This window comes from Taudactylus pleione, unplaced genomic scaffold, assembly GCF_031769625.1.
Source record: "Taudactylus pleione unplaced genomic scaffold, aTauple2 ptg000452l, whole genome shotgun sequence".
Classification (NCBI taxonomy): domain Eukaryota; kingdom Metazoa; phylum Chordata; class Amphibia; order Anura; family Myobatrachidae; genus Taudactylus; species Taudactylus pleione.
Window position 1 is genome coordinate 283561 of NW_028284854.1, and position 25856 is coordinate 309416.

The 25856-nt window shown below is 41.2% G+C and overlaps 1 protein-coding gene across 1 annotated transcript; it reads right to left on the minus strand.

The window, feature by feature from the left end:
* Window positions 1-305: 305 nt before the first annotated feature.
* LOC148505484 (embryonic protein UVS.2-like) lies at window positions 306-18966 on the minus strand. Its single transcript, XM_088448222.1, has 10 exons — window positions 18900-18966; window positions 6721-6780; window positions 5892-6026; window positions 5687-5804; window positions 4376-4554; window positions 4196-4277; window positions 3917-4044; window positions 3654-3769; window positions 506-731; window positions 306-319 (listed from the first exon to the last, which is right to left on the minus strand). The coding sequence occupies exons 1-10, from the start codon at window positions 18964-18966 to the stop codon at window positions 306-308; spliced, it is 1125 nt and encodes a 374-aa protein (XP_088304348.1).
* Between the last annotated feature and the right edge of the window lie 6890 nt (window positions 18967-25856).

The following is a 25856-nucleotide window of genomic DNA, read 5'->3' on the forward strand; positions in this document are numbered from 1 at the left end:
TAAACAGCTCTTGAAGTCTATTCATTAACCGAGTGCAACTGAATCTGACGTTTGTTGGATTCCCAGTTGGGGTACCTAATATAACCTTAATAGTAAGTTATTCTACAGTTCCACTGTTGCCAGTTTTACTCAGCACTCCACTTTAATTTTCAGGATGGGTAGAATCACAGATGCACATCTGAGGTACAACTCACTCCAACTTCAAGTATAAATGTGTAGATAGAGTCAGGGCAGAGCCATGGGCAACCTTCTGATGGAACTGAGCCACACAGACTGCTACCACCCTCAAAACATATACAAATAATTCAGCAATGGAGCTCTAAGAAGGAAAAAAAAAGAATTATCAAATTAGAAGGTGAGTTCCCCAAAGCCTTTAGGCCCCTTTGGAAATTGCACCATGGGCACATACTATAATTAACATTCTACATATGTAGAAGGAAACTATTGCTAGTCAGTGGAAAACCATAATATTTACTACAACTGGTTCTAAAATTGAATACAATACCTGAGCCATATGTTGCTTTGAAGCCAACTCCTGTGACACTGCTGTCACTGACAAACTCAACTAGCATGATCCTTGTGGAAGCAACTATAAAAGGAATAGGTCTAGTCCCACAAGTTTTGTTCAGTAACACAGGACAGGTCTTACTGGGACCATCATAAATCTTGATGTAGTCAGATGAGCAATTAGGTGAGGACTGCACATCAAAGTTATTAAACTTCAGGGTTGCCTAAATAAAAAACAGTTATGTCAGGCAGTTATAAATAAAAATATACATATATATATATATATATATATATATATATATATATATATTAGGGATGTGCAGGCTCGGATAGGTTCGAGTTTGCACGTGGAGTTCGGATTTTTCCCTCCAAAAAAACGGAACTCAGAACGAGGCAAAACGTCATCTTACATGGACGAACATCATCATTCCTGGACAAAAGACCAGGAATGATGATGTTCGTCCATGTAAGATGACGTTTTGCCTCGTTCTGAGTTCCGTTTTTTTGGAGGGAAAAATCCGAACTCCACGTGCAAACTCGAACCTATCCGAGCCTGCACATCCCTAATATATATATATATATATAGTAAGGAAGTGTAAACAAAATGAACACAACAGTGTTTATATGGAGGTTTATGCCTTTAAATCGTTGTAGATGCTATGCTAGAATTATCTGGCTAATCAGCAGATATGGAGTCACAATACAGTTATTATGATGGCAATCAATATTACAGTACTAATGAGCAAATGCCATTAATGATTATTCTATGGAGGCAATATTAATTTATGAAAATAATAAGAGGGGGGAGCAAAATCATGTATAATTGTATGTAGAGAGCAATATTATATTATTGGGCAATATTAATGAATTGCTATTGGAAGCAATAAATAAAAATTATGGGGTCAACATTATTTTATGGCACTTTAAATGCTGCCCATAGTATGAAATAATAAGTGGTGCTCCAACAATATATACGGTTTGTTTTTTTTGCTCCAAGTAGCAATCATTAATAATATTCCCCTATAATTAATACTTAAATTTGCTTTCTATATATAATATAATTATACATTAATCCCCACCCCTGAAATACTCCTAAATTATTTAACCCCATTAATCAAAAAATAAGAATTACCTGGCTAATAAAAACTGCAGACTGATGCATTTTTGTTGGTTTCTTTTTTTCATTTTAAGAAAACAAAATTGGGATAGCGATTTCAAGGTGACCTTTTTTTAAGAAAACTACATTTTCCAGCCTTTCAGCCACATAACCTTTAGTAAATAATTTTGTTTTCTAACCACCATAAAAAATGCCATAAGATGCTGTTTGGCAAATCTCCCCCTTCATTTTAGAAATAAAAATGTGACTTAATATACATATATGCCAAACTGGTATTTATAACATGGAGGATGTGATCACCTACAGGGCATAGCCACTTGGTTATTGTACAAATGTAAAATGGAGCATTGCACCTTAGCATTAAGTAGCAGGAAACTGACTATATGACATCATTGCCTACAATGTCCCATGCCTCTATTACATGTTTTTCTTCATAGGGTAGATTTCTCCAAATAAAACAATGTACTGAAAGTCTGGAATAATTTCAGGTGAACAATTTAATTGCAATATTATTGTTTAATCAATTTTAGATAATATTGGATTATTGTATAAGAACTTGACATTCAATTCCACAGTAGGGCTCAAATACTAAGAAGGTAGTTAAAGCAAAACAAAAATGGTTTTTTTAATATGCAACAGCGACGATGTGCGTGTTGTGCTTTATTATTATTACATACTATTGAAGCGCGCCGGCCCTCGTGTTTTGGTTTTGGATCTGGATCTCCCCTGGTTTTGGATCTGAATCTGGTTTTGGATTTTTTTTCTTGGTGTTTTGTTTTCGTGTTTTGTTTTTGGATCTGGATTTTTTTCTTAAAAAATCAAAAAAACAGCTAAAATCACATAAAATGGGCCTTTTTTTGTTCCTATAGTATAATTAACCTCAATAACATTTATTTCCAGTAATTTCCAATCAATTTTGACCACCTCACAATATTATTTGCTTAATCTAGTTAAGGCCAAAAGGTTGCATCCAGCTAGCTGGCTGACTAGCTAAGCGACACAGTGGGCGGTATATAACATGTGGCAGATCAGTTTCTAATTTCCAACACGGATACAGTGTGTTATACAGTGTGGGTTGGATACACCAATAGTGCACTTACTGTGACAGCAGTGTCGGCAGAGTGGGGTTGCTGACGGTGTCCTCAGTACATGGAATGGCAGTGCTGCGATACTGGCAGTGTCCTCAGTGAAGGGTACCGGTGATGTTGGCAGTGCGGGGGTGCCAGTGGTGTCTTTAGTGCAGGTTTGCTGGCTGTCAGCAGTGCGGGGGTGCCAGCGGTGTCTTTAGTGCAGGTTTTCTGGCTGTATCGGCAGTGCAGGGGTGCCAGCGGTGTCTTTAGTGCAGTTTTTTTTGGCTGTGTCGGCAGTGCGGGGGTGCCAGCGGTGTCTTTAGTGCAGGTTTGCTGGCTGTGTCGGCAGTGCGGGGGTGCCAGCGGTGTCTTTAGTGCAGGTTTGCTGGCTGTGTCGGCAGTGCAGGGGTGCCAGCGGTGTCTTTAGTGCAGGTTTTCTGGCTGTATCGGCAGTGCGGGAGTGCCAGCGGTGTCTTTAGTGCAGGTTTTCTGGCTGTGTCGGCAGTGCGGGGGTGCCAGCGGTGTCTTTAGTGCAGGTTTTCTGGCTGTGTCGGCAGTGCGAGGGTGCAAGCGGTGTCTTAGTGCAGGTTTGCTGGCTGTGTCGGCAGTGCGGGGGTGCCAGCGGTGTCTTTAGTGCAGGTTTGCTGGCTGTGTTGGCAGTGCGGGGGTGCTAGCGGTGTCTTAGTGCAGGTTTGCTGGCTGTGTCAGCAGTGTGGGAGTGCCGGCGGTGTCTTTAGTGCAGGTTTGCTGGCTGTGTCGGCAGTGCAGGGGTGCCAGCGGTGTCTTTAGTGCAGGTTTTCTGGCTGTATCGGCAGTGCGGGGGTGCCAGCTGTGTCTTTACTGCAGGTTTTCTGGCTGTGTCGGCAGTGCCAGCTGTGTCTTTAGTGCAGGTTTGCTGGCTGTGTCGGCAGTGCGAGGGTGCCAGCGTTTCTGCATGTAACCTGTTCCACTGCATGTACCTGTCCAGATGGGGTTCTGATCAACCAAACACAGCTGGCATTACTTGTATAGTTGGAGGGATAATTAGTTGAGTTCAAAGTTCCACTCTCTTCATTTAGCAAAGTAGCACAAACATCTATGAAGAAAGATATAAGAGACAAGTTGTTGTAGATGTGGTGAAATACATTTAGTTATTCTGTCTTTAGGATGCACTGTATTGTATATGTGACAGATATAATCTGCAGTATCTTCTCATAGTATTTATATAGCTGTCTATACTTACTGCACTGGTAAAGCCGGTTAATTTTAGCAACATCCAAGATACTCAGTCCATTCCTTTGGCCAATACGCACAGTTGGATCTGGCCTGGGTACAATGGTTGGTTTGTTGGAAGTATTAGAGTATGCATACCTACCACATAGAGAAGAGACATTACACTATCAATACATCATTAGCATAATTCAGAATGATACATCATACAAAGGACCATTGGAACATCATCATGTTGTAATGACTTTCTACCACCAGCATTTATCATATAACACTGTGCCCAGCAACTTACTTGTCATAGTGCATGACTGAGCCATAGTCATATGGCAGACCCATGTTGTTAGTGTTCTTTATGATAAAATTTACCACATTATCTGTAACAAAAAATCTCTGATTACTATAAATGACATTTGAATAAAAACACCACAAAACTTTAATAAAAAAATTTATGGAATTGCCTTTTACATTGTACCTGGTGAGATGTACTGGAACATGATGTTGACATAGTCATCACGGTCACTCCTTGTATGTTCATGGTAAATTCCCAGGGCGTGATCTAGTTCATGTTGTATGATCCCTCTGGACATGCAACCATAATGATCTAATCCAACCACCTGAGATCCACCTACTCGTCCGATAGATGAGGTACAGCTGGAAGCAATGAGATAGCTTTGAGAGTTTGATCTTGATATATTACTGTATACTAGGGTGTGGGTGAGTGATTTTAATTAGTTTACACTTCACAATATTGTATAACTAATATAAGGGTCTACTGTATGTATCAAGCAGTGAAAAGCATGGAGAAGTGGACCAATGGAGAAGTTGCCCATAGGAACCAATCTGCTCCTACCTATTATTTTATAGCATGTGCTTGATAAATGCTACTTCAAAGCTAATTGGTTGATTACAGTATGGGCAACTTCACTGCTGCACATCCATGGTTTTCACTGCTTTATACATAGACCCCTAATTTGGTTTGTTTGCTGAAAAATTTAATCAATTTGGAAGTAGATTTCCTAAAGGGTGGGCTTAGTGGCATATTCAACCTGTTGCACATCACCAGCAGATTTATCTTCCAAATCTTCAGGTTGATTCATCTGCAGAGTGAATGGTGCTTTTAAACCTGCTGGTGATGAGTGGCAGGTTTTGGCCAAACTTCCAGAAAAACCCACCACTTAACTGCTGCATCTACTTGGTTTATCAGAAGATGAGGTCTCAATTCACTCTTAATAATGTCTATCATGTATTGATGGAGGAAAATTACATTAATAATATGCATGTTTGGTAGGGTTTGGGGAGGCAGTAACTGTGGCTCTCCTATGTGAATATTGGACTGCTCTGGAGCCACCACTGGTTAGAAGTCCTCACCTTCTGATTAGCCTCATAGCTTAGACAGCATATTGTTTGAGCTACAGTATCTTGCCAGTCATAAGTACTTCTATTACAGGTTATTCTGGGGGTTTTTTTACAACATTTTTCAAACCAACTGCTTGATAAATCTGGCAGCTTATATTCAATAAAAATGGTAAAGCGGGATGGTGACATGTCTGATGGTAGTTTGAGGTTTCTGGAGGGTTTTCTTCAATTTTGACTTTAGTAAATTTGATGGTTTCAAAACTGCTGGAAAACTGGCAATTTTAAGAAAACGCCCTTCAGTAAATCTACCCCCCAGGTGTGCAAACTGACACACAACCTCTGACCATTCTGAAGACCAGAAATTTCCAAATCAGACTAATAGTTTTTCTATCACTAAACACTCCTCTATGACACCGAGATAGCCTACCCATGTGAAGAGGAAATGGAGATGTAATCCTTCTCTGTTGTCCGAGGTGTAAACCTCACACAGGTCAAGGACTCAAATTCTTGCATAGATGTCGTGAACAGATTTAATTCACTGTCACCTGTGAAAATTGCATATTTATGTGACTATATTGTAAGTATTAATGTCCTTGATTGCTTTAGTATAATGTAAGTTAGAAAGAACTCACTATAATTAGAGGAAAAGGTGTATGGCACAGGGACAGTCCCATCCGCCGATTTAGGCCACAGGCATTTTGTACAGCTGATGGCACTGCGTCCAGTTTGTATTAATATGTCGCCTTCCTCTACTGGTACCTTAATGCCTAAATTAATCAGAAAAGGAGGTAAACATCCATAGGTTTATGTACTCTCATACCACTTTTATACCAAAGTTCAGGGTCTGACCCGAAGGTTGGAAAAGGGTTCCAATCCGGATTAGACCCGGAACTTCCTTGGCTCCTACCCAGGATGTTCCCGATTCGGCGCCACTCAAACCGGAGCTGGGTCTGCAGTGACCCAACTCTTCTGACATTGAAGTGGATGTTTAGAGATTACGTCATCTCCAAGCGCCACTGAAGCCGGCCAATCGGCATCATTGCGACCCAGATTGCGCCGTTTACACTGCAGGGTGGCTCGGGAACAACCCATGGCCAAACCTGCAAAATACCTGAGTTGGATCCCCGGGTCCCTGGACCCGGGTCGATCCATATACACCGACAAAAATTCCGAGTTGATGCACATCAACCCGGGATTTTTAGCTTGGTTTAAAAGCGGTATAAGTAATATTTTTGTAAAATTATTGCTTTCATTTAATGTTGTCATTTTCTATTATTTCAATATTTGCTTTAGGGCAATAACTGACTTATCTTAGTTTTAACAGACAATTTTGAATGAATATATGAAACTACAGCTAGGGAATCAATTCATATAATCAACCTGAATTATTCTTATAGCTCTATCTTTAAACTTAACATTTTATATGCTACTGTAGTTTTGCATTTAAAAATATGTTGATACCTTTATTGGCTTCAAGAATCATGCAGAACATATTAAGAGGGTCTTTAACATCTGTTCTTTCTGTAAATACAAGTGCACATGTAATAAATAATATACTGTATTTGTCTCTCGAGTGCAAAACGTTATCCGGTTGTTTGATCGACCTAACTTAGATCAACAACACATACATCGACCACAGTACATCGACTCAAACTAGTTCGACAGGAACAATAGCTCGACAAACCATAGATTGACCAGTCCCCTAGATTGACCACCAGAAGATCGACACTGACAAGAGATCGACACAACATAAGATCAAAACAAAGGAGATCGACACAACTTAATACCGAAACAAAGCATATCGACAATATGCAGATCAACAACAAACAAGATAGACAGAATAATAGATCGAAACCAAATAGGTAGACAGTGACTAGATCGACATATCAAAGATCGACGAGTTCAAGATCGATGCCAACTAGGTCGACAGCTAATAGATCGACAGATAAAAGATCGACACGTTACTTTTAGACAATACAAAAGGTATACATATCCTACACGCTGCCCGCTAACAGCGCATCTCTTGACGCTACTTTCAACCGTGGAACTACAGATCCCAGCCAGCCCTTTCATCCCTGCAAGTGCTCCTGGCCATGCTAGCCCCTACGTACACCCTGCAGGCCTTGTCCCTAATTGCTGGGCACCCCCATGCACTGCAGTACACCCCTTCATCAACCCCCCTGTGCTAAGACGCTTCCCGCTAATAGCACATCCCCGATGCTACTTTCAACTGTGGAACTACAGCTCCCAGCCAGCCCATTCATCTATGCAAGCAATCCTGGCCATGCTAGTCCCCTACAGTCACCCTGCAGCCCTTGTCCCTAATTGCTGGGCACCCCCATGCTCTGCAGTGCACTCCTTCATCAACCCTCCCTGTGCTCACTTGAGGGCTCGCAACCGGGTTGATGGTGTCCCAGAGTGCATGCGCACGACGGAGCCGGCTCCGTCGTGCGCACGCGCGCGACCCCGATAGCGACGGGCACTCCAGAGGGGGCGTGCTGTCGATGTTGGAGCCGAAATCTCTCTGGGGCTTGCGGCGACCAGACCCTACCACAAGGGTCTCGTCGCAAGCCCGATGACAAGACCATCGCGACCATCATCATGGCCGCTCGCTATAGCTGTGGGTGGTCACCCACAGCTATGCGAGCGGCCTGGAGGCCGTTCTAAAAAAAACAAAACATCGGCCCTGATTCAGAACGAGCGTTCTGTCAGAGCGACCGGCTCTGAATCAGGCCCTATGGACACAGGGGTTGGGGAGGGTATATTATTTTAATTAAATATTTAAATATATTTTTAAAAATACAATTTAAACTTAATTAAATTAAAAAGACAATTCCTGTGTGGTTTTCACTAAATGTATCAGTTAAGTGGATAAACCAGCAGGACTGAAAGACCATTTTGACCATTTTGAGTTTCAGAATCTGAGTCTTTGATTACTCCAGTGGTTGACATAAGAGTTCTATTGTGGTCTTTTTGTATCATGTACTATATACTGTACCAATCCCATATAGAAACCTGAATGCGATGCATATGGAGATGTTATTTCTCACATTACTATCTGTATCCTCCTTAATTTAATCTCTTCTAGCAGCAATAGGTTTTTCATGTCATGTTATTTTTAGTGGTCTTATGCTACATGCTATATAGTTGTCTTTAAAAAAAAAAATAGTTCTCCAAAAGGGAATAATCTTCTGCTTTATTTAAGATACAGTATGTCAAATTGTATTTAACCATTTTTATGTACATTTTATATTAAATTGGCTTAATATCAGTATTCACTTTTTAGTAATTAGTTCAGTTTGTTGTCTTTGTAGGTTTTAGAACATGTATCCACGTTTTGAGATTATACGTTAGATTGCTGGTGCGTTAACATTACTACTGTAATGTTACTATAAATACTATCATCATGGATCAAATACAGGTGTGCCTTAACTAGGTATGAGCGGGTTCGGATTTCTGAAATCCGAACCCCCCCCCGAGCGCCCCCGATCCGAGTCGTATCCGAGTCAGGCTCGACTTTTCTCGCCTGACTCGGATCTGAAATCGAAGCAAAACGTCATCATCCCGCCTTCCGGATCTCGCGGGTTTTGGATTCTATAAAAGGTCCCTGCATCGGCGCCATTTCTCACTCCGGCTGTGGACAGTGAAGATGGAGGGTGGGAGCTAGAGCTGGCTGGGCTGTGTTGTGCTGCAATTGTCCATAGGGGCTGTGACCACTCAGTCCATAGGTGCTGACTGGGCTGTGTTGTGCTGCTGTTGTCCATAGGGGCTGGCTGGGCTGTGTTGTGCTGCTGTCATAGGGGCTGGCTGGGCTGTGTTGTGCAGTCAGTTGTCCATAGGGGCTGTGTCCACTCCACAGTCTATAGGGGCTGGCTGGACTGTGTTGTGCAGTGTATCATAAAGGGTGTAGTCCTAGAGGGGTGCTGCAATGTTGTCCAGGGGGTGATCAGTGCATCAGGGGTGCTCCCCCAAAGTGCACTCCAAAAAAAAAGGAATTTTTTTTTCTGTGTTTGTGAATTGTGTGCGCAGTAGCCGCACGTGCATCAACAAAGTAGCGCCAAGTAGCGCCTGTGTCAAAAATCAAAGGCCGGCTGGCTTGTCCATTAAAGGGTGCTGTAAGCCCAAAAGTGCACTCCAAAAAAAAAATATATATTTTTTTTTGTGTTTGTGAATTGTGTGTGCAGTAGCCGCACGTGCATCTACAAAGTAATGCCAAGCGTGCGCCTGTGTCATAAGTAAAGGGCTGGCTGGCTTGACCATTAAAGGGTGGTGTAACCCCCAAAGTGCACGCCAAACAAAACAAAAAATTATTTTCTGTGTTTGTGAATTGTGTGCACTTTGGCTGCACGTGCATCAACAAAGGAGCAGCGCCAAGCGTGCGTCTGTCTGTTAAACACTGGTATAACCCCCAAAGTGCGCTCCAACAAAATAAAATAATCTTCTTTTTTTCTGTGTTTGTGTGTGAAATGTATGCGCAGTAGCTGCACCTGCATCCTCAAAGTAGCAGCGCCAAGTGTGCGTCTGTCTGTTAAAGGGTGGTGTAACCCCCAAAGTGCACTCCACAAAAAATAAAAAATTCTTCTTCTTTTTCTGTCTTTGTGAATTATGTGGGCTGTAGCTGGACCTGCATCCTCAAAGCAGCAGCACCAAGCGTGCGTCTGTCTGTTAAAGGGCGGTGTAACCCCCAAAGTGCACTGCAACAAAAATAAAACATTTTCTTCTGTTTGTGAATTGTGTGCACTGTACGTGCATCAACAAAGGAGCAGCGCCAAGCGTGCGCCTGTGTCCCATAAGTCTGTTAAAGGGTGGTGTAACCCCCAAAGTGCACTCCACAAAAAATAAACAATTCTTTTTTTTCTGTGTTTGTGTGCGAAATGTATGCGCAGTAGCCGCACGTGCATCAACACAGCAGCAGCGCCAAGTGTGCGCCTGTGTCATAAGTCAAGGCCCGGTTTGGACATCTGGTCTGGACTGAAGGACGTGCCAACAATTTTTGACATGTCTACTGTCACTGCATATGATACTGTCACCACTGACAGAATGGTGGAGGATTACATTGGTGACAGCATCCAAGTAGGGATGTCAGACAGTCCATACCTGTACTGGCAGGAAAAAGAGGCAATTTGGAGGCCCCTGTACAAACTGGCTCTAATTTACCTGAGTTGCCCCCCCCCTCCAGTGTGTACTCCGAAAAAGCATTTAGTGCAGCCGGGAACCTTGTCAGTGAAAGGCGTAGGAGGTTGCTGATGTTCATCAAAATTAATTATCAACTTTTCCAGGGAGACCAGCCTCCAGAACGTAGAGAAGGACCTGTGGTGGTGGATTCCAGTGGGGACGAATTAATACTCTGTGAGGATGAGGATGTACACAACACTGAAGACGGTGAGGAATCGGTGGATGAGGACAACATCTTGCCTCCGTAGAGTCAGTTTGCGCAGGGACAGATTAATTGCCAGCTTGTTTTGTGGGGGCCCAAACAAACCAATCATTTCAGCCACAGTCATGTCGCAGACCCTGGCGCTGAAATGATTGGTTTGTTAAAGTGTGCATGTCCTGTTTATACAACATAATTCCCAAGGACAATTCCATCTTGCACCTCTTTTTTTTTTTGCATTATGTACTGTTTGGGGCCTAGTTTTTCAAACTGCCATCCTGTCTGCCACTGCAGTGTCACTCCTAGATGGGCCACGTGTTTGTGACACCCACTCGTATCGCTTAGCATAGTCATCCAGCTACCTTGGTGCAACCTTTTGGCCATAAAAACACTATTGTGAGGTGTGAGGTGTTCAGAATAGACTGGAAATTAGTGGAAATTAAGGTTATTGAGGTTAATAATAGCATAGGAGCAGAAAAACCCACAAATTCTGTGATTTTAGCTGTTTTTATGCTTTTTTCAAAAAAATACAGAAACACAAAACCCAGAACCCAAAACACGGAAGGGTGGTTTTGGCAAAACCAATCCAGATCCAAAACACGAAGAAAGATCCAGATCCAAAACCAAAACATAAAACACGAATAGTGGCCGGTGCACACCCCTAGCCTGTATTAAGGAGTCCAGCAGCTCAATCACTGGATTTGAGGAGGGATAAAGGGTAAACATGGAGGCTTGTAAAGACATCTGAAAAAATATCCTATGTATTAGATGAAAAGGAGGATTTGCCATCTTGAATTGCAATTTGACTCTTCCAGAGGCGTGACTGTGCATGACACAGAGGTACAGCCCCACATCACAACTCTCACTGGAACACTCTGTAGAGTCTGGTCATCCTTGAAGCATTAAAGACTGGGACATGCTACATCTGACAGTGTGGTCTGGATAGAAGTGCTGCTTGTCTACAGTGTATTCAATATCAGTAATACTAATCGTTAAAGGATGTAGCTTCCAGAGCAGGGGTTCTCAACTCCAGTCCTCAAGTACCACCAACAGGTCATGTTTATTTTTTTATTAACAGGGATCTGCTGTACAGTGTTTATATAATTATGTGATTTAAGCCTGATTCTAATTGAATCTTATTATCTGTATATTTCGCCATCTTTTGATATATTGAAGGGTGTTTGTATTTCACTATTATTGTATGTTTATGTTAGTATATATTAATAATATTGTACGTTTATGTCTGTATATGTTTACTAATTGTATAGGGTATTTAGAAACCAATATGTATTAGATCAACATTAATTCTCTTGATAATTTTCAAGAGTTGTGTACAACAGTGAGTTTATATTAATGATTAAATATTAAAAGTTATGTTTTATCATCATAAGATTTATGACAGTTTAGAGTGCTCACCAAACAGAGTTTTTTCTTTCTTTTCTCTCTTTTCAAACTGCTTATGTACCTTAACTCTAGTGAGCACCACCACTACCCGTCTCATATATATTGATTCTGACATAGATTAACCTGGGAATAGTGGCATTATATTTATATCTTTATCTTAACAGCCAGTGCGACGTTCTTTCCCATTTTTTCCCTTTCCCTTTGTTTGACATCTGCTGTACAGGGACGGTTATCCCACCTGCTTCTACAGGGATAGTTATCCCACCTGCTTCCACAGACAGAAATCCTGTTGGGAAAACTTGAGGGTTGAGGTTGAGAGCCATTGTTCCAGAGGATGGACATTCTAAGCAGGATGTAAGTAAAATCAATATGATACCTACCAATTGAGATTATTGAGATATATGATGGTGATTATTAAATTGAATTACATCAGAAATCCTACATTATATATGCCTTATCACTTCACTTTAACTGCTATGTATGTACTGTATTAGGTGTTGTCATTTATTTAAAAAAGCATATAATAAAACACAACTATGGATCCCTCAACTCTAGATTTAGAACATTAAATTAAAAAATGTGTAACTAAATATAGTTTGAATTAAACTCTTTGTACTCAGCATAGGCAATCGTGTGTTACTCTCCTTGTCCATAAAATATTATGGTCCTATTAAGTGACACATATAAATATGATTGACAGGAGGGTACTGGGTGTTCAAACAGATCAAAAGAGGAACTGTCTGATGGACTCTGGGCCTGATTCAGACCCGCTCGCAAGCAGTATGCGCTCGCGAGCGTGTCGATGTTTGGCCACTGCGCATGCGCATGCCGGAGCTGGCTCCGACATGCACATGCATGAGACCCAGCTAGCGTCGGGCGCTCCATCGCTACGGGTCTCACACCAAAGCGGGGCAGCTGTCGATTTTGATTGACAGCTTGCCCCGTTTTGGAGGCGGGCAGGGGGGGTGGCTGGCCAAATGGAGGCGTTTCCAAAGGAACGCCTGCCGTTTGGGGGCGGCCCCACTGACCTCACGAGTGATGTCAGTGGGTGAGCTTCCAGGCTCTAATAGAGCTGAAAGCTCACTGGGGCTTGCAGAAACAAGACGCTACCACAAGGGTCTCGTCGCAAGCCCCAATGGTCGAGACCATCGCAACCATCACCTGGTCACCCACAGCTAAGCAAGCGGCCAGGAGGCCACACAAAAAAAATAAAAAAATGCCCTGATTCAGAGCGAGTGCTCTTTCAGAGCGTCCGGCTCTGAATCAGGCCCTCTGTCCTTAGATGTAGGATATCTTTCATGTTCTCTGAATAAATCCTTTAATAAGAGTACTATACATTTATTTCCATCAGTGGCCAGAGACCAAGAGCGCCTCCTAGTGTAATATTTCATAAATCATCCTTGTCAAATGGTACACACACAAGTGACTAATTTGGCCCCATACCAAATAAAATAGTTAAAACTGCTTAGCTGATCCAAACAAAGTCCATGACCATCATGGCCCGCAATTCCTCAATATTCGAGGAGAATGAGGACAAACTGTAGATGGGCATGTCCTTTATGTGAGATAAGCAGTTTTATCTATTTCATTTGGCACAGTGCCAATTAGTCACCTTGTTTTCTTTTTTTGTTATAGAACTAAATTGGGTTGCATGTGGGATCTTTTACAGAAAAGGAAGGATCCCTTACAAGATCCCTTACAAGCCATTGAAAAGAAAATCAATTGGCCTCGTAGGTTTAACCCGGCAAATAGAATTATTAACAATACTGTGCGAGCTTTGTGGCCCATTATACAACATGACAAACAGTTGAAAGGTCTTAAAAATTACACAATTCGGCCCTGCTTAAAAAGAAACAAAAATCTGAGGGATTTCCTTGTCAAGTCAGATGTAACAGATTTAGTAGCTAGTTCAACGAATGTGTCTAAAAAAATTAAAGGGTGCTATAAATGCACAGGATGTGTGACCTGTGGACATATGATCACGGGTAAAGTTTTAACACACCCGCACACAGGGAGGAGATACATTATTAAACATGCGTTAACGTGTTCTAGTTCTTTTGTCATATACCTCATTAAGTGCCCATGCGGATACTATTATGTGGGTAAGACCATCCGCACCTTTAAGGAGCGGATGGCACAACACAGATCCGCAATTAGGATGGCACTCTGTGGGAAACAGTCGGAACAGCCGATGGCTCGTAATTTTTTTGAACAAAGGCATAATATGGCAAACCTTAGACATAGGATTATAGATCACCTCCCAGTGAACCCACGACGTGGAGATAGACACAGAGCTCTGCTACAACTTGAAGCAAAATGGACATATATGTTAGATACCGTTAAGACCAAGGGTTTGAATGACCATTTGTCGTTCTCAGCCTTCTATTAAATATCTCATTGCTTAGTGGTTTATGGACCAGTGGTCTACTTAGGAGGCATTGTAATGCCGATTTAGTTTAACCACACTGTAGCATTTATTTGTAAAATGTAGGTATACATATATATATAAATAATAATAAATTCTTATGAAAAAGAACAGTATGTCAGTGTTGAGCCTTATACTTATATCCATATATGCACACACAGGCTGGTTTGAGTGCATAAACATTGATTGAATGTATTTCTCATGGATAAGTGATGTACTGTGTATATGCATTTGGGTATCTATGTGATGTATTGACATATAGCCAGATTTCTTTAATATGATTCAACCATGTTTTTAATGTTTATGTTGTTTGTATTTGTAAAGTCTTATTGTTCAAAATTTGTGAGTAGCGTGCGTCTGGTTGTCCGGGCGATGTGACTGCCCTTATGACGTCAGCGTCATGTGACGCGGACAGAGCGGGAGCCGGAAGCAGAGCTGCGGACAATCAGACACATCGGGGGTGACACTTGGGCTATTTAAGGTAAGAATTGAAACACATTTTTGTATGTCCCGATGACAAGTTTGCTAATAAACTCGAAACGTTGATGAAGTGACTGGCCTTTGGCGTGTATTTCCCACATAGAAGACCGGAGAGTGACACCGACTATTTCCTTATATATATATATATATATATATATATATATGGAACCGCATGGCCGGCGGTTCGATTCCCGGCAGCGCCTGGCCGACAGATAAGCAGAGCCTGGCAGCGGAAGCCCGACAGTGCTGGAAATCCCGATCGTCCCTAAGGTAAGTATAAACTAGTCTAATCTAACCCCCTAACCCTACCCTCCTTAGGGGTGCCTAACCCTAACCTCCCCCCAAGTGCCTAACCCTAATCCCACCTCTAAGTGCCTAACCCTAACCCCCCCTTCCCTGCTGCCTAAACCTAAGTCCCCCGGGGGGGGTGCCTAACCCTAAATCCCCCCCGGGGGTGCCTACCCCTAACCATTCCTCCCCCTAGCCTAACCCTAACCCTCCCGCGGGGGTGCCTAACCCTAAGTCCCCCCCGGGTGCCCTAAACCTAACCCTCCCCCCCGCGGCTGTCCGCTCGTGGCGCCCGTTATCCCTCCGATCGGGATGCCGGGTGCCTGTCTCCCGGGCGTAGGGGAAATGTCAGGCATCTACATCTAGACGCCCGGCATTTAACCCTCGCCGGGATATGACAGTCGGGAAGCCGGCTGCCGGTATTAAGGCAGCCGGTTTCCCGATTGTATACTATATATATATATATATATATATATATATATATATATAGTGTATAGAAGGCACCCCCCACAACAACGGGGTATCCACTCAACCACTTCTTTGTGTCTTATTGGGTTAACAGCTTTGCATAGTTAAATGTAGACTGTGGATAGAATCAGAGTGCTTAATAGTGCCAATAAACTTTTAAAATAATAAGTTTACCTCACTGCACGTTGCTAAATTTGTCCAGTATATGTTTTTTCCTTGTTAATAATAAATCCTCAGTTTATATACTCTCTGATTATTAGACCTGTGTTAATACAATATAGTCCTTGATCTCAATTATTTCATGTCACCTGTTTAAATATAAGCACTTCGCTTAGACACTTTAAAGTTTATTGCCACTATTAAAGGCTCTTATCTTATTCCATGTTATTTTATTACTATATCCTTTTTGTTTGGTATTTCTATTGTCCTACTGTATTTGTCTCATTTACCAAAAACATCTTGTCCACCCTCATTATTTAAAATATTTGATTTAGAAAGATATAAAGAGAACACTGAATGTAAGGGATAAGTAAAGCATAGAAAAGAGAATGATCCAGAGAAAGGGAAGGAGGAAACTGGGTGATGAAAAAGCAGGAAAATTAAAGGAGAAAGGAGGTGGGAGAACAAAATATCAGGAGAGGTAAATTGAGGAGAACATTACTGTAAATTGAAATTTAAAATAAATAATCATCTTACCAAACTCATTCATGTCAGCTCTGGAATGCTGCAAAATAAATATATATAAAACATATTTGCATTTATAATATTTACTGGTAACACTTCTAGGTTTGTTTATTTTATTTTCATAAACAGTATCTGTGAGTAGCACGGTGACTGATTATATATTCTTTATGTGAGGACTGATATCCAATAAACTGCGGTGTTTACCCTGCTGCTAATTGTCTGCTTCGACCTATTCAATAATATCCTGTATCCCCCACACATTAAGCACAGAGGGTGCACTTTACCTCACAGACTCAGGAGCTGCAAGGAAAAATCTGCATTAACATGCACCCTCTTGGATTTAACATGTGGGAAAACCCATAGAGTTTACCACACTGGGAAAATAGCAAATAGCTATGGGCGTGGAACCTGGAGCTTTATCCTGTGAGGTAAACTCCGCGCCTAGTTGGATATGCCCCTTAGAGGTATTCTGGAGGGAATGAGATGAACATAGGTTTTCAGCATGACCTCAGATAGAACAGGAGTGTGGGATATACTGGATTATTATGGAGATCATATAAAATGTAGAACTATACAAAATAAATAAGGTAAGTTTGTGTTATATAAACGCAGTCTTCATATGTTCAGCATTACTGCATTCACCCAGTGGAGTCCTGCAAAATGCATTTACTTGTACTTTTCATACATTTTTGGTGCTGGCTAACTTATTTCTCAATACTGTTTAGACTTTAATGCTTCCTAAAGGAAGAGTCTGTTGTATATGCAGTTATTTGCAAAAGTATTCAACTCCCTAAGAAATTGTTAACAGATTTGTCTGTATTAAGGGGCCTATCCATTAGCAGATAAAATGAACAATTGAACAATATATCATTCAATCGTCCATTATATCTGCTAATGGATAGGCCCTGAACGATTACAGATGCGCACTCCCACAGCTGATAAATCGCATCTATCATCTCTCCAATATGTTGGTCAATTATCGCATATAGCTGTACGATATTAGATATATCTTGCAGTTTATATGCGGTGAACAACGAAAGATATTAGCAGCAGCTACAGAGCGCTGCAGAGAAAAAAATCCACTCCCTGAATGATGTCATGTGATATCGTTCATCGTTTGCCAAAATCTGTCATGTACATGACAGATATCGTTCAGCACAGCCACCGGAATTTTCAAGGGCTATCTTTTGTCTTTCATCGCTCAGAAATACATCTGCTAATGGATAGGCCCCTTTACAAATAACACAGATTGTACCAAACGACATTATTATTGTGAACCAATTGGTCTTCAGATTTTTTGATTGGTCTTAAAAAAAACTTAAAGATGCTGCTTGCAGAAGTATTCAACCCCTACAGAAAAAGTGGAGATGTTGCCCATAGCAACCAGTAAGATTCTAGCGATTATCTTCTAGAAGGTGCTAGATAAATGTTAATTAGAATCTGATTGGTTGCTATGAGCAACATCTTCACTTATAAAAACTCTCACTTTAGTAAATATACCCCAAGTACTTGGTAGAACCACCTTTTACTGCAATAACAGCTCTAAGTCTGTTGGAGTAAGTGTCTACCATGGCCCTCATTCAGAGCCGTACGCTCTGAGCAGAGCGCACGCTCTGAATGAGGGCCGCCCTCCATAATTATGGAGCGTCCTCCTGGACGCTCGTATAGCTGTGGGTCACCACCCACAGCCTATACGAGCGTGCAGTTTGATGGCCGCGATGGTCTTGACCATCGCGACCATCACCACTTCGAGCCGGAGCCTGCGGTTGAGGTTTTCAACCACAAGGCCCGGAGTGATTTTGGCTCTATCAGAGCCAAAATCACTCCCACTGACATCACTAGTGATGTCAGTGGGCCGGCTTCTGACGGTAGGCGTTCCCTTGGGAACGCCCCCGTCAGGGAGGCACGCCCACCAAAGGGGGCGTGCTGTCAATCAACATCGACAGCACGCCCCCTTTGATCAGACACAACGAGCGAAGGAAAGTCCTTCGCTCGTCGCGTCTGGCGCATGCGCACGACGGAGCTCCCGCCATCGTACGCATGCGCAGTGCACAACATCGACCCACTTCCGAGCGGACAGCCGCTCGCGAGTGGGTCTGAATCAGGCCCCATGTTTGCACACAGTTTGGGAGTGATTTTTGCCCATTTATCCTAGCAGATTTACTACAGGTTATTCGGATGATGCTTGTGAACTGCAATTTAAAATAGTGCCACAGATCACATTATTGTCTAGAATAACCTGTGTCTCATTTGTAATATTGTCAAATCTGTTGACTTTTTAGGGGGTTGAATACTTTAGCAAGACACTGTTTATTATATTTTTGTTTGACTTGATACAGTGCTTGGTCCAGGATCAGTGGTAGAACAAGGGAGGTGCATATGGGGCACCATCTATCATGCATGGCAGAGGGGGGCGCCACTGGTCTGAGCAATGTCTAGCGCTAGGATCAAGTGTTGATCCCAGAGCCGGAAGTCCTGTAGTCCGGTGAGATGTGTTCCCAGCGGGACACATCTCACCAGACTGTTCCCAGTGGCAGGTGACTTTGGTGCCAGCTGCGAGCTGCACCTCGTGACTGGCGGCCATTTAAATCTGGCGCTGGCTGCAAGCCAATTATGTTTTGTGTACCGGCAGCCAATAGAAAGCACCTCCTGCAAGTCAATTGTGACCAGCCGCGTCATGCCTGACTCCGCCCGTTTCTTCTGACATCAGACGCAACTGGGAAGAAAATCAGTTCAGCGGAGGATGGTGACATTTACGGGAAAAACTCCGACAGCCATGGAAGAAGCCAGAAGACGCTGGGCTCAAGACAGAAGAGCTCTGGTGGAGCTGCTGCTGGCAAGGACAAGCCAGTGGCAGAATAATGCAGCTGAGGACCAGACAGGTAGGCTACCATTAATCCCTCCCTAGACCATCAGGCTGTCGGGCACTAGGCCAATGGGGTACTTAGGCCTATGACACTGATAGGGGGGGCACCATTTATTCCCTTGCCTTGGGCGCCAATCCCCCTAGTTACGCCCCTGTCCAGGATGTATATATCTATTCCATCCTATTAACATTGCTAGTGTTAATAAGACGGAATAGATAAAGACGTCCTAGGCCAAGCACTATATCAAGTCAAATAAAAATTCAAATTTATCCAGTACTCATTTATGGTAAAATATAGCACAAATTTGAATAAAATATTACTTGGAACAATTATTAATAATATTATTGGGGATCATCTTTTACGTGGGCTTACAATCATTATTTCCTCTTTGGACTTTACTGTACTAGCACTGCATCTCTAGCCAATTCTTTCGGGAATTCAATTACCCACTGTAAATTACCGCAGTTAATAATGGAAGGTAGCCTCTGGCTTTAGCACTGGTGCTATTCAGTTATCCTCCTGCATTTGCCCTATAGCCTTGTTAACACACGTTAAACAAGTGCGTTAACACACTGGATCAGACCTACATTTGCAGACCTCTGTGTTAACTGGCAGTAATCACCCGATAACTGCTCAGTTAATGGGAATTTATTTTCAGGTTTCGGGAGACCGGAATAGAAATCCCCGATAAGCGGGGCTAAATGAATATGGGCCGGTGATCAATTAGCACCCGTTCAGTTAATGGGGCTAATTGACTCCCGCCCTTAGTCTATTTGTATTACCCTTTCGTTAACATTTATCAATAATATAGGTCTTCACTTCTACAGTGCAAACATCCATGGTTTTAAATAAATAAGTCATTCAATTTATTTGTGGAGGGCTATTTTTAAATATAATTTATTTGCTGAATAATTATATAATAATGGTATATTTAAGTACAACGTAAAAAAATAACCTCGGTGTCTCACCTGTAAAGGCCTACATGTAATGGAACCAATCAGGCAGGCCAGGAAAAAGAGGACACTATTTCTATCCATCTTGCTCTGTAGTTTCAGTTCTCTGTATCATGTTGTCCTAAACTTACATGTATACCTTATATTCAGGAGCACACTATATTCGTAACCAATCAGCTACCAGAACAACATTCTAAAGAAAATAGACCTTTCCTGAGGGTGATTTGATAATGATACAGTAGAAAAAGACAATGGTTCACAGTTAAAACTCCCAGGGTTTAAATGTATCTGTATTGTCTTGTCTAATTAGTAATTGAATCCTATAATGAATGCAGCAATTAGACTTTTCTATGTATACCTCACCAAGTAATTCAAAAGGACATATAGACAACAAACAAACTATTGCATATAGATACTTAATGCACCATGTTACAAACATTAACTTTCTGGGAAAATAAAATTAATGGTTTCAGAAGTATTTTGGGCAATTACATTTCTGAAAAGTCCAGCAAGACACAGAAAAATATAAACATAAAGTAATTTTGTATTAACAAGATCATGGTATTGATAGTATAAACCTCTTTCTGTCGTCAAATAATATGTCAGGTACAAATAGAAATTTTTGAATTTTACAGTAATTCGATGTTAAGCTGCAACTGACGGGTGATTAATTGTGCAGATAGATTTAGTTCTCTGTGCAGCAAATTGTAGCTAATCTCTAAATCGCAGTATCAGCACTAAGCTAGGCAGCAATTTATCTGTATGCAAAAAAAATATATAAAAAAGATCACCTCTAGCAGTGCTACAATGTCCATGGGCAAATTTGCAATCTAAAGATACAGTAGACTTGCTCTGTATTGTAAATTAGTAGTAACTTGCTGTTTTCTACATTACTCCATGTGTCTTATTTACAAATGCTAAATTTTACTAAGACAAATGATGCAATTAAACACCACACAGCACATTCCCCATGGTATCCATCCAATATCATACTTTACTTAAATTGCAATACAGACAGTGCTTTTAGCAGCATGTTTGTTGCAGCTCTTAAATCAGACACTGATGCTGATTTAAAGAAAATAAATATATATATAGTTTTTTATTAAAATGTTTTTATGTACAACTGGTGTGGCTTGGTGCAGTGTTGTCATTGGTGACAAAAAAGTAGTTTTTTTTGTAAAACTGGTATCATTCATTGATATAAATCACAATGATCAGTCAACAGAAGAGCAGGAGTTGCAACCAAATACTAGCACTGCAGATGCTTCCACCAGTCATGACAATACTAGTCCTTCAACATCATCTACTAATGTTGATGCTCAAGGGCATAGAATGTTTGTCAGGGCATCTGAAATCAAAACAATATTTTATATTGTTAATGAAAAAAAACTCTAATAAAGGGAAAGTTTCATGCAGAAAAGCATAAAAATGCAAACATGCCATAGTCCACATGCAGTGGCAAGGAATGGCTCAGACCTTATCCTTTATTTATGAATGTTAGTTCTGCTACTGCTGTCAGTCAGGCATCTTCTGCCTCAAATGACGATGCAAGACTGTCTAACTCTGAGTCTAGAAGAGATATAAAAGAAAATTAAACCAGTATATCAGTACTGAATTTAACTCACTAAAGCAATAGAACAAACTGTTCAGAAATGCCACAAATCTAAGTGTGTCTGTGAGTGCGATGTGTGAGCCTGACCTTTCTAATACTGTACTCTTAGAGAAGCCTCCTTCCATTATTTCTGCACCCTCTTCCAATGTGGGGATGAGCAGTTAAAGTAAAGATTCTGACCTAGAAATTGAGGCGGCTTCTGTTGAAGTGCAACAGGATGAGGGGAATATTTAGCTGATGCCGGCACTAATGAGGATGTTGATGATGAGGATGTTGTTTGAGTTAATGAGGCACAAGTGGTAGTAGTTCTTGCCTGTGATAAGAAGAGGCCATTGTCATGCCTGGGCATAAGACCAAGTAATCCACCTCATACAGAAGTGTCCACATACATCTTTCCTCCGTGTGCTACACATTGTGTTAAACATAAAGTATAAGTGCCGTGTGACTCGGTAACACAGAGCATCTTTACCTTCAAATGTCTCTTATTCACGAAGCTTCTGCTGATTAATATATGTGGCATGCCTATATTCTGTGGTGACTGCAGCTGCAAAATGATATGCATGCTGTGGCATGTCTTTTCATGTGACTTTTTACCTTCAAATGCATCTGATTCACAAAGCAATGCGAATAGCCATAAGCAGGTTCTGCTGGTTAACATAATATAAAGTATGTCTATATTCTGTGTGCATCTAGGGGTGCATCTGCATGCAAAATTCTACTTTAGTGTCACATCCGCTGACACTAACATATAACATCTAGGGGTGCATCTGCATGCAAAATGCTATGTTAGTGTCACATCCGCTGACACTAACATATAACATCTAGGGCTGCATCTGCATGCAAAATGCTACATTAGTGTCACAGCCGCTGACACTGTAACATATTACAGTGTCAGCAGTTATGACACTGTAACGTAGTATTTCGCATACAAATGAACTCCTAGTCCCACACAGAATATAGGCATGCCATATCTTATTTTAATCAGCAGAACCTGCTTATGCATATTCACATTGCTTTGTGAATTAGATGCATTTGAAAGTAAAAAATCACACAAAAAGACATGCCACAGCATGGCGTGACTAGAAGGGCTGTTTAAAGCACAAGGAAGGAAAATGTATGTGTGAAATTATTTATACCCAAATCCTGACAAATTGTCAAGCCATCTGTATAATATGTAAAATCACAGTAAGGAAAGAAAGGGACCTTAACCATTCAGGAAGCTCCTCCCTGTTAAGTCATTTGCAGTGCGGTTATTAAAAGTTTTTGGCAAAGTCAGAAACTTATGCTAAAAAAGTAACAATAAGCAGTCCAGCATCAGCTATCTCCCTTTGCTAGATCCCCGCACCTAAAAAAAGAAAATAGATCTCAGACTGCACATTCTGGACATATATATATATAATTGGAGGTGCTACCTGTGGAGACCATTGATATATACACAAAGAAGAAATACAGGTGCACAACTCCAAATTAACTGATTATATATAAATAAATACATTTTGCAGTAAATACAATAGAGGTATTTGGCATAATCTTGGCCAAGCTTATGGGCCTGCCCACCATATCCGGGTAACTTCTTGTCGGGCAGGTCCCTAACATACTAAGGCTCAAATCCAGAGCGCAGGACACCCCCAAACTAGACCAGCCAATCCACCCCAAAGCACCGCTCTAATAAGAAAAGTGAAGTGTTAAGAGCAGCCGCTGGCCGCATATAAAGCATAAAAATAAAAAAGTGAAATACATATATATAAGGGAAACAGACAGTGAAGTATTAAAATGTGTTAAAGGAAAATGTGTTATACTGCGGTGCCCTGAAGCAGATCTGCAAAGCAATCTAGGGGGACCCACACCCCAAAAATGAACCAAAGCTGCACTACACAGTCTAAATATTAGCAGGACTTACCTATTATTGTGCCCTGACTGGTGTGCATATTACATTGCCAGACTCCATGCTGTAACCAATGTAGTAGAAGTGCTAGTCTGAGTGGGAAGTGGCTCAGGCTTCCCAGGTGTGCAAATCAATGCACTAATTAGTTTACAAAGAAAATAGATCTCAGACTGCACATTCTGGACATATATATATATAATTGGAGGTGCTACCTCCCCGCACCTGCAATCTCTACCACTAGCACTTTCATCATCAATATACTTTAGAATGTAAGCTCTTACGAGCAGGGCCTCTACCCTCTTGTGCTTCTCCTTACTTTACTTTCACCTACTTCTTACCCCCCACCATGGCACCTAACACTTGTTTGCTTACGCTTTGTTGCATATCTAGGTGTTATGGTCACTTATGTATCAATGTATATTATCCATGTCCTTGTCCTAATTTTTACTGTAAGTCCATTGTCAAATTATTTGTTTATGTACTTTGTAAGGCGCTGCGGAATACTTGTGGTGCCATATAAATAAACGATAATAATAATAATACTCACTAATGATCAGAGCTAGTCCTGCATCCAATTTGCTAAGGCTAAGTGAGTCCTCCCCTATCCAGGTTATTTAGGAGAATCATTGAGTGCTAGGCCTGCTGCTGCTGCTGGGGGTGGATCTCCCAGAAGGGGACCAAAAATGTTAATATTAGTTTAAAAAAACATTTGACTGTTAAACAATCCTTTGCAAGAGTAAGCTAGTATGACAGCTGTCACCAAGTCACACAGGAAATCACTGACGCCATTACGGCTATGCTAGTATTAGATCTGTGTCCCCGCTACCAAATTCCATCTGGATTCCGTCTTACTAGAAAAACAATTCCTCGCCTATACCAGGACATTTCAAAAGAACTAATTACACTGTATAACAAATTAATACTTTTAATTTGTTTCCTTTCTAAAAATAGTCATACATTACTAATTTGAGGTCAAGAAAAACTAAAATGATTTCAGAATGTTGTTACTAGCTCTATATTTTGAGCTACACTACTTGCACTATACTGTATGTACATTAGTAATATAGTCATAGTGAAAAGCTATTTTAAAATAATCTGATATTTTCTTGATAGAAAATAAATAACAGTTGTTTTAATTCAATCAATCACAGATAAGAACACAAATCGAAACAAACATACAGCATACGAAACAAACATACAGCATACAAAACAAATATACAGCATACGAAACAAACATACAGCATACAAAACAGACATACAGCATATGAAAATCCTATCTAATATAGTGGCCTATTCATGGGGGTGCTTTCTCTTTGCTTGTCGCTTGTGCTCCTCTTTTGGGGCATCTCTTGTCACTGTCCAGCAGTAGTGATTCACCTACCCTGATATCTTTGTTCCATTGCTGAAATGTCTTGGTGGAATCGCTCACTATGCTTGTCACTCAGTGCACCACAGTTATCTTGTGTGGGTAATCACGTGAATCGCATATATTTGAATACGGGAGGGAACAAATAACTGATTCATTTAATTGGGTCATTAGGCCCAGCCCCCTCTGCGCGGAACGCAGTTTGCTGGTAAGATTCTCTCCATTCTGCCCACTTCACTAGGAATACCCCTACATCGTCATAAATGGGCTATATCTCGGAACTCAGAGCTAACTGAGAGTTTAAATGTAATTCATTCTTTGCATGCTGAAATCAATTAGAAGTAACTATTTTCACATCGGAAACAATTTCATTGTTGTGCAGTGTTATTGGCCTACAAAATGCCATTGCATTTACTGTCCACTTAACCACAGATACATGGACAAGTGGTACTGAGCAAATGAAAGATTGCATGACTGTGACAGCCCATTGGGTGGGTGTATTGCCTTTAGCAGCAGCACTAGGTAGCACAAAATGCAAGCTTATTTCTAGGCAGGCTACTTTCTGTATTAGTGGCTTCACTAAGAGGCATACTGGTTTCAACATCTTAGAAAAACTCAGGGATGTCATTACAAAATGGCTGACCCCGGTTGGGCTCTCCTTGGGATTTGTAATTTCTAATAATGCCATACATAGAGTGAGAGCATTACAGCTGGAAAAATTCAAACATGTCCCATGTTTTGCTCACACAATCAATTTGGTGGTGCAAATATTAAAAAAAAATGACAGGGGC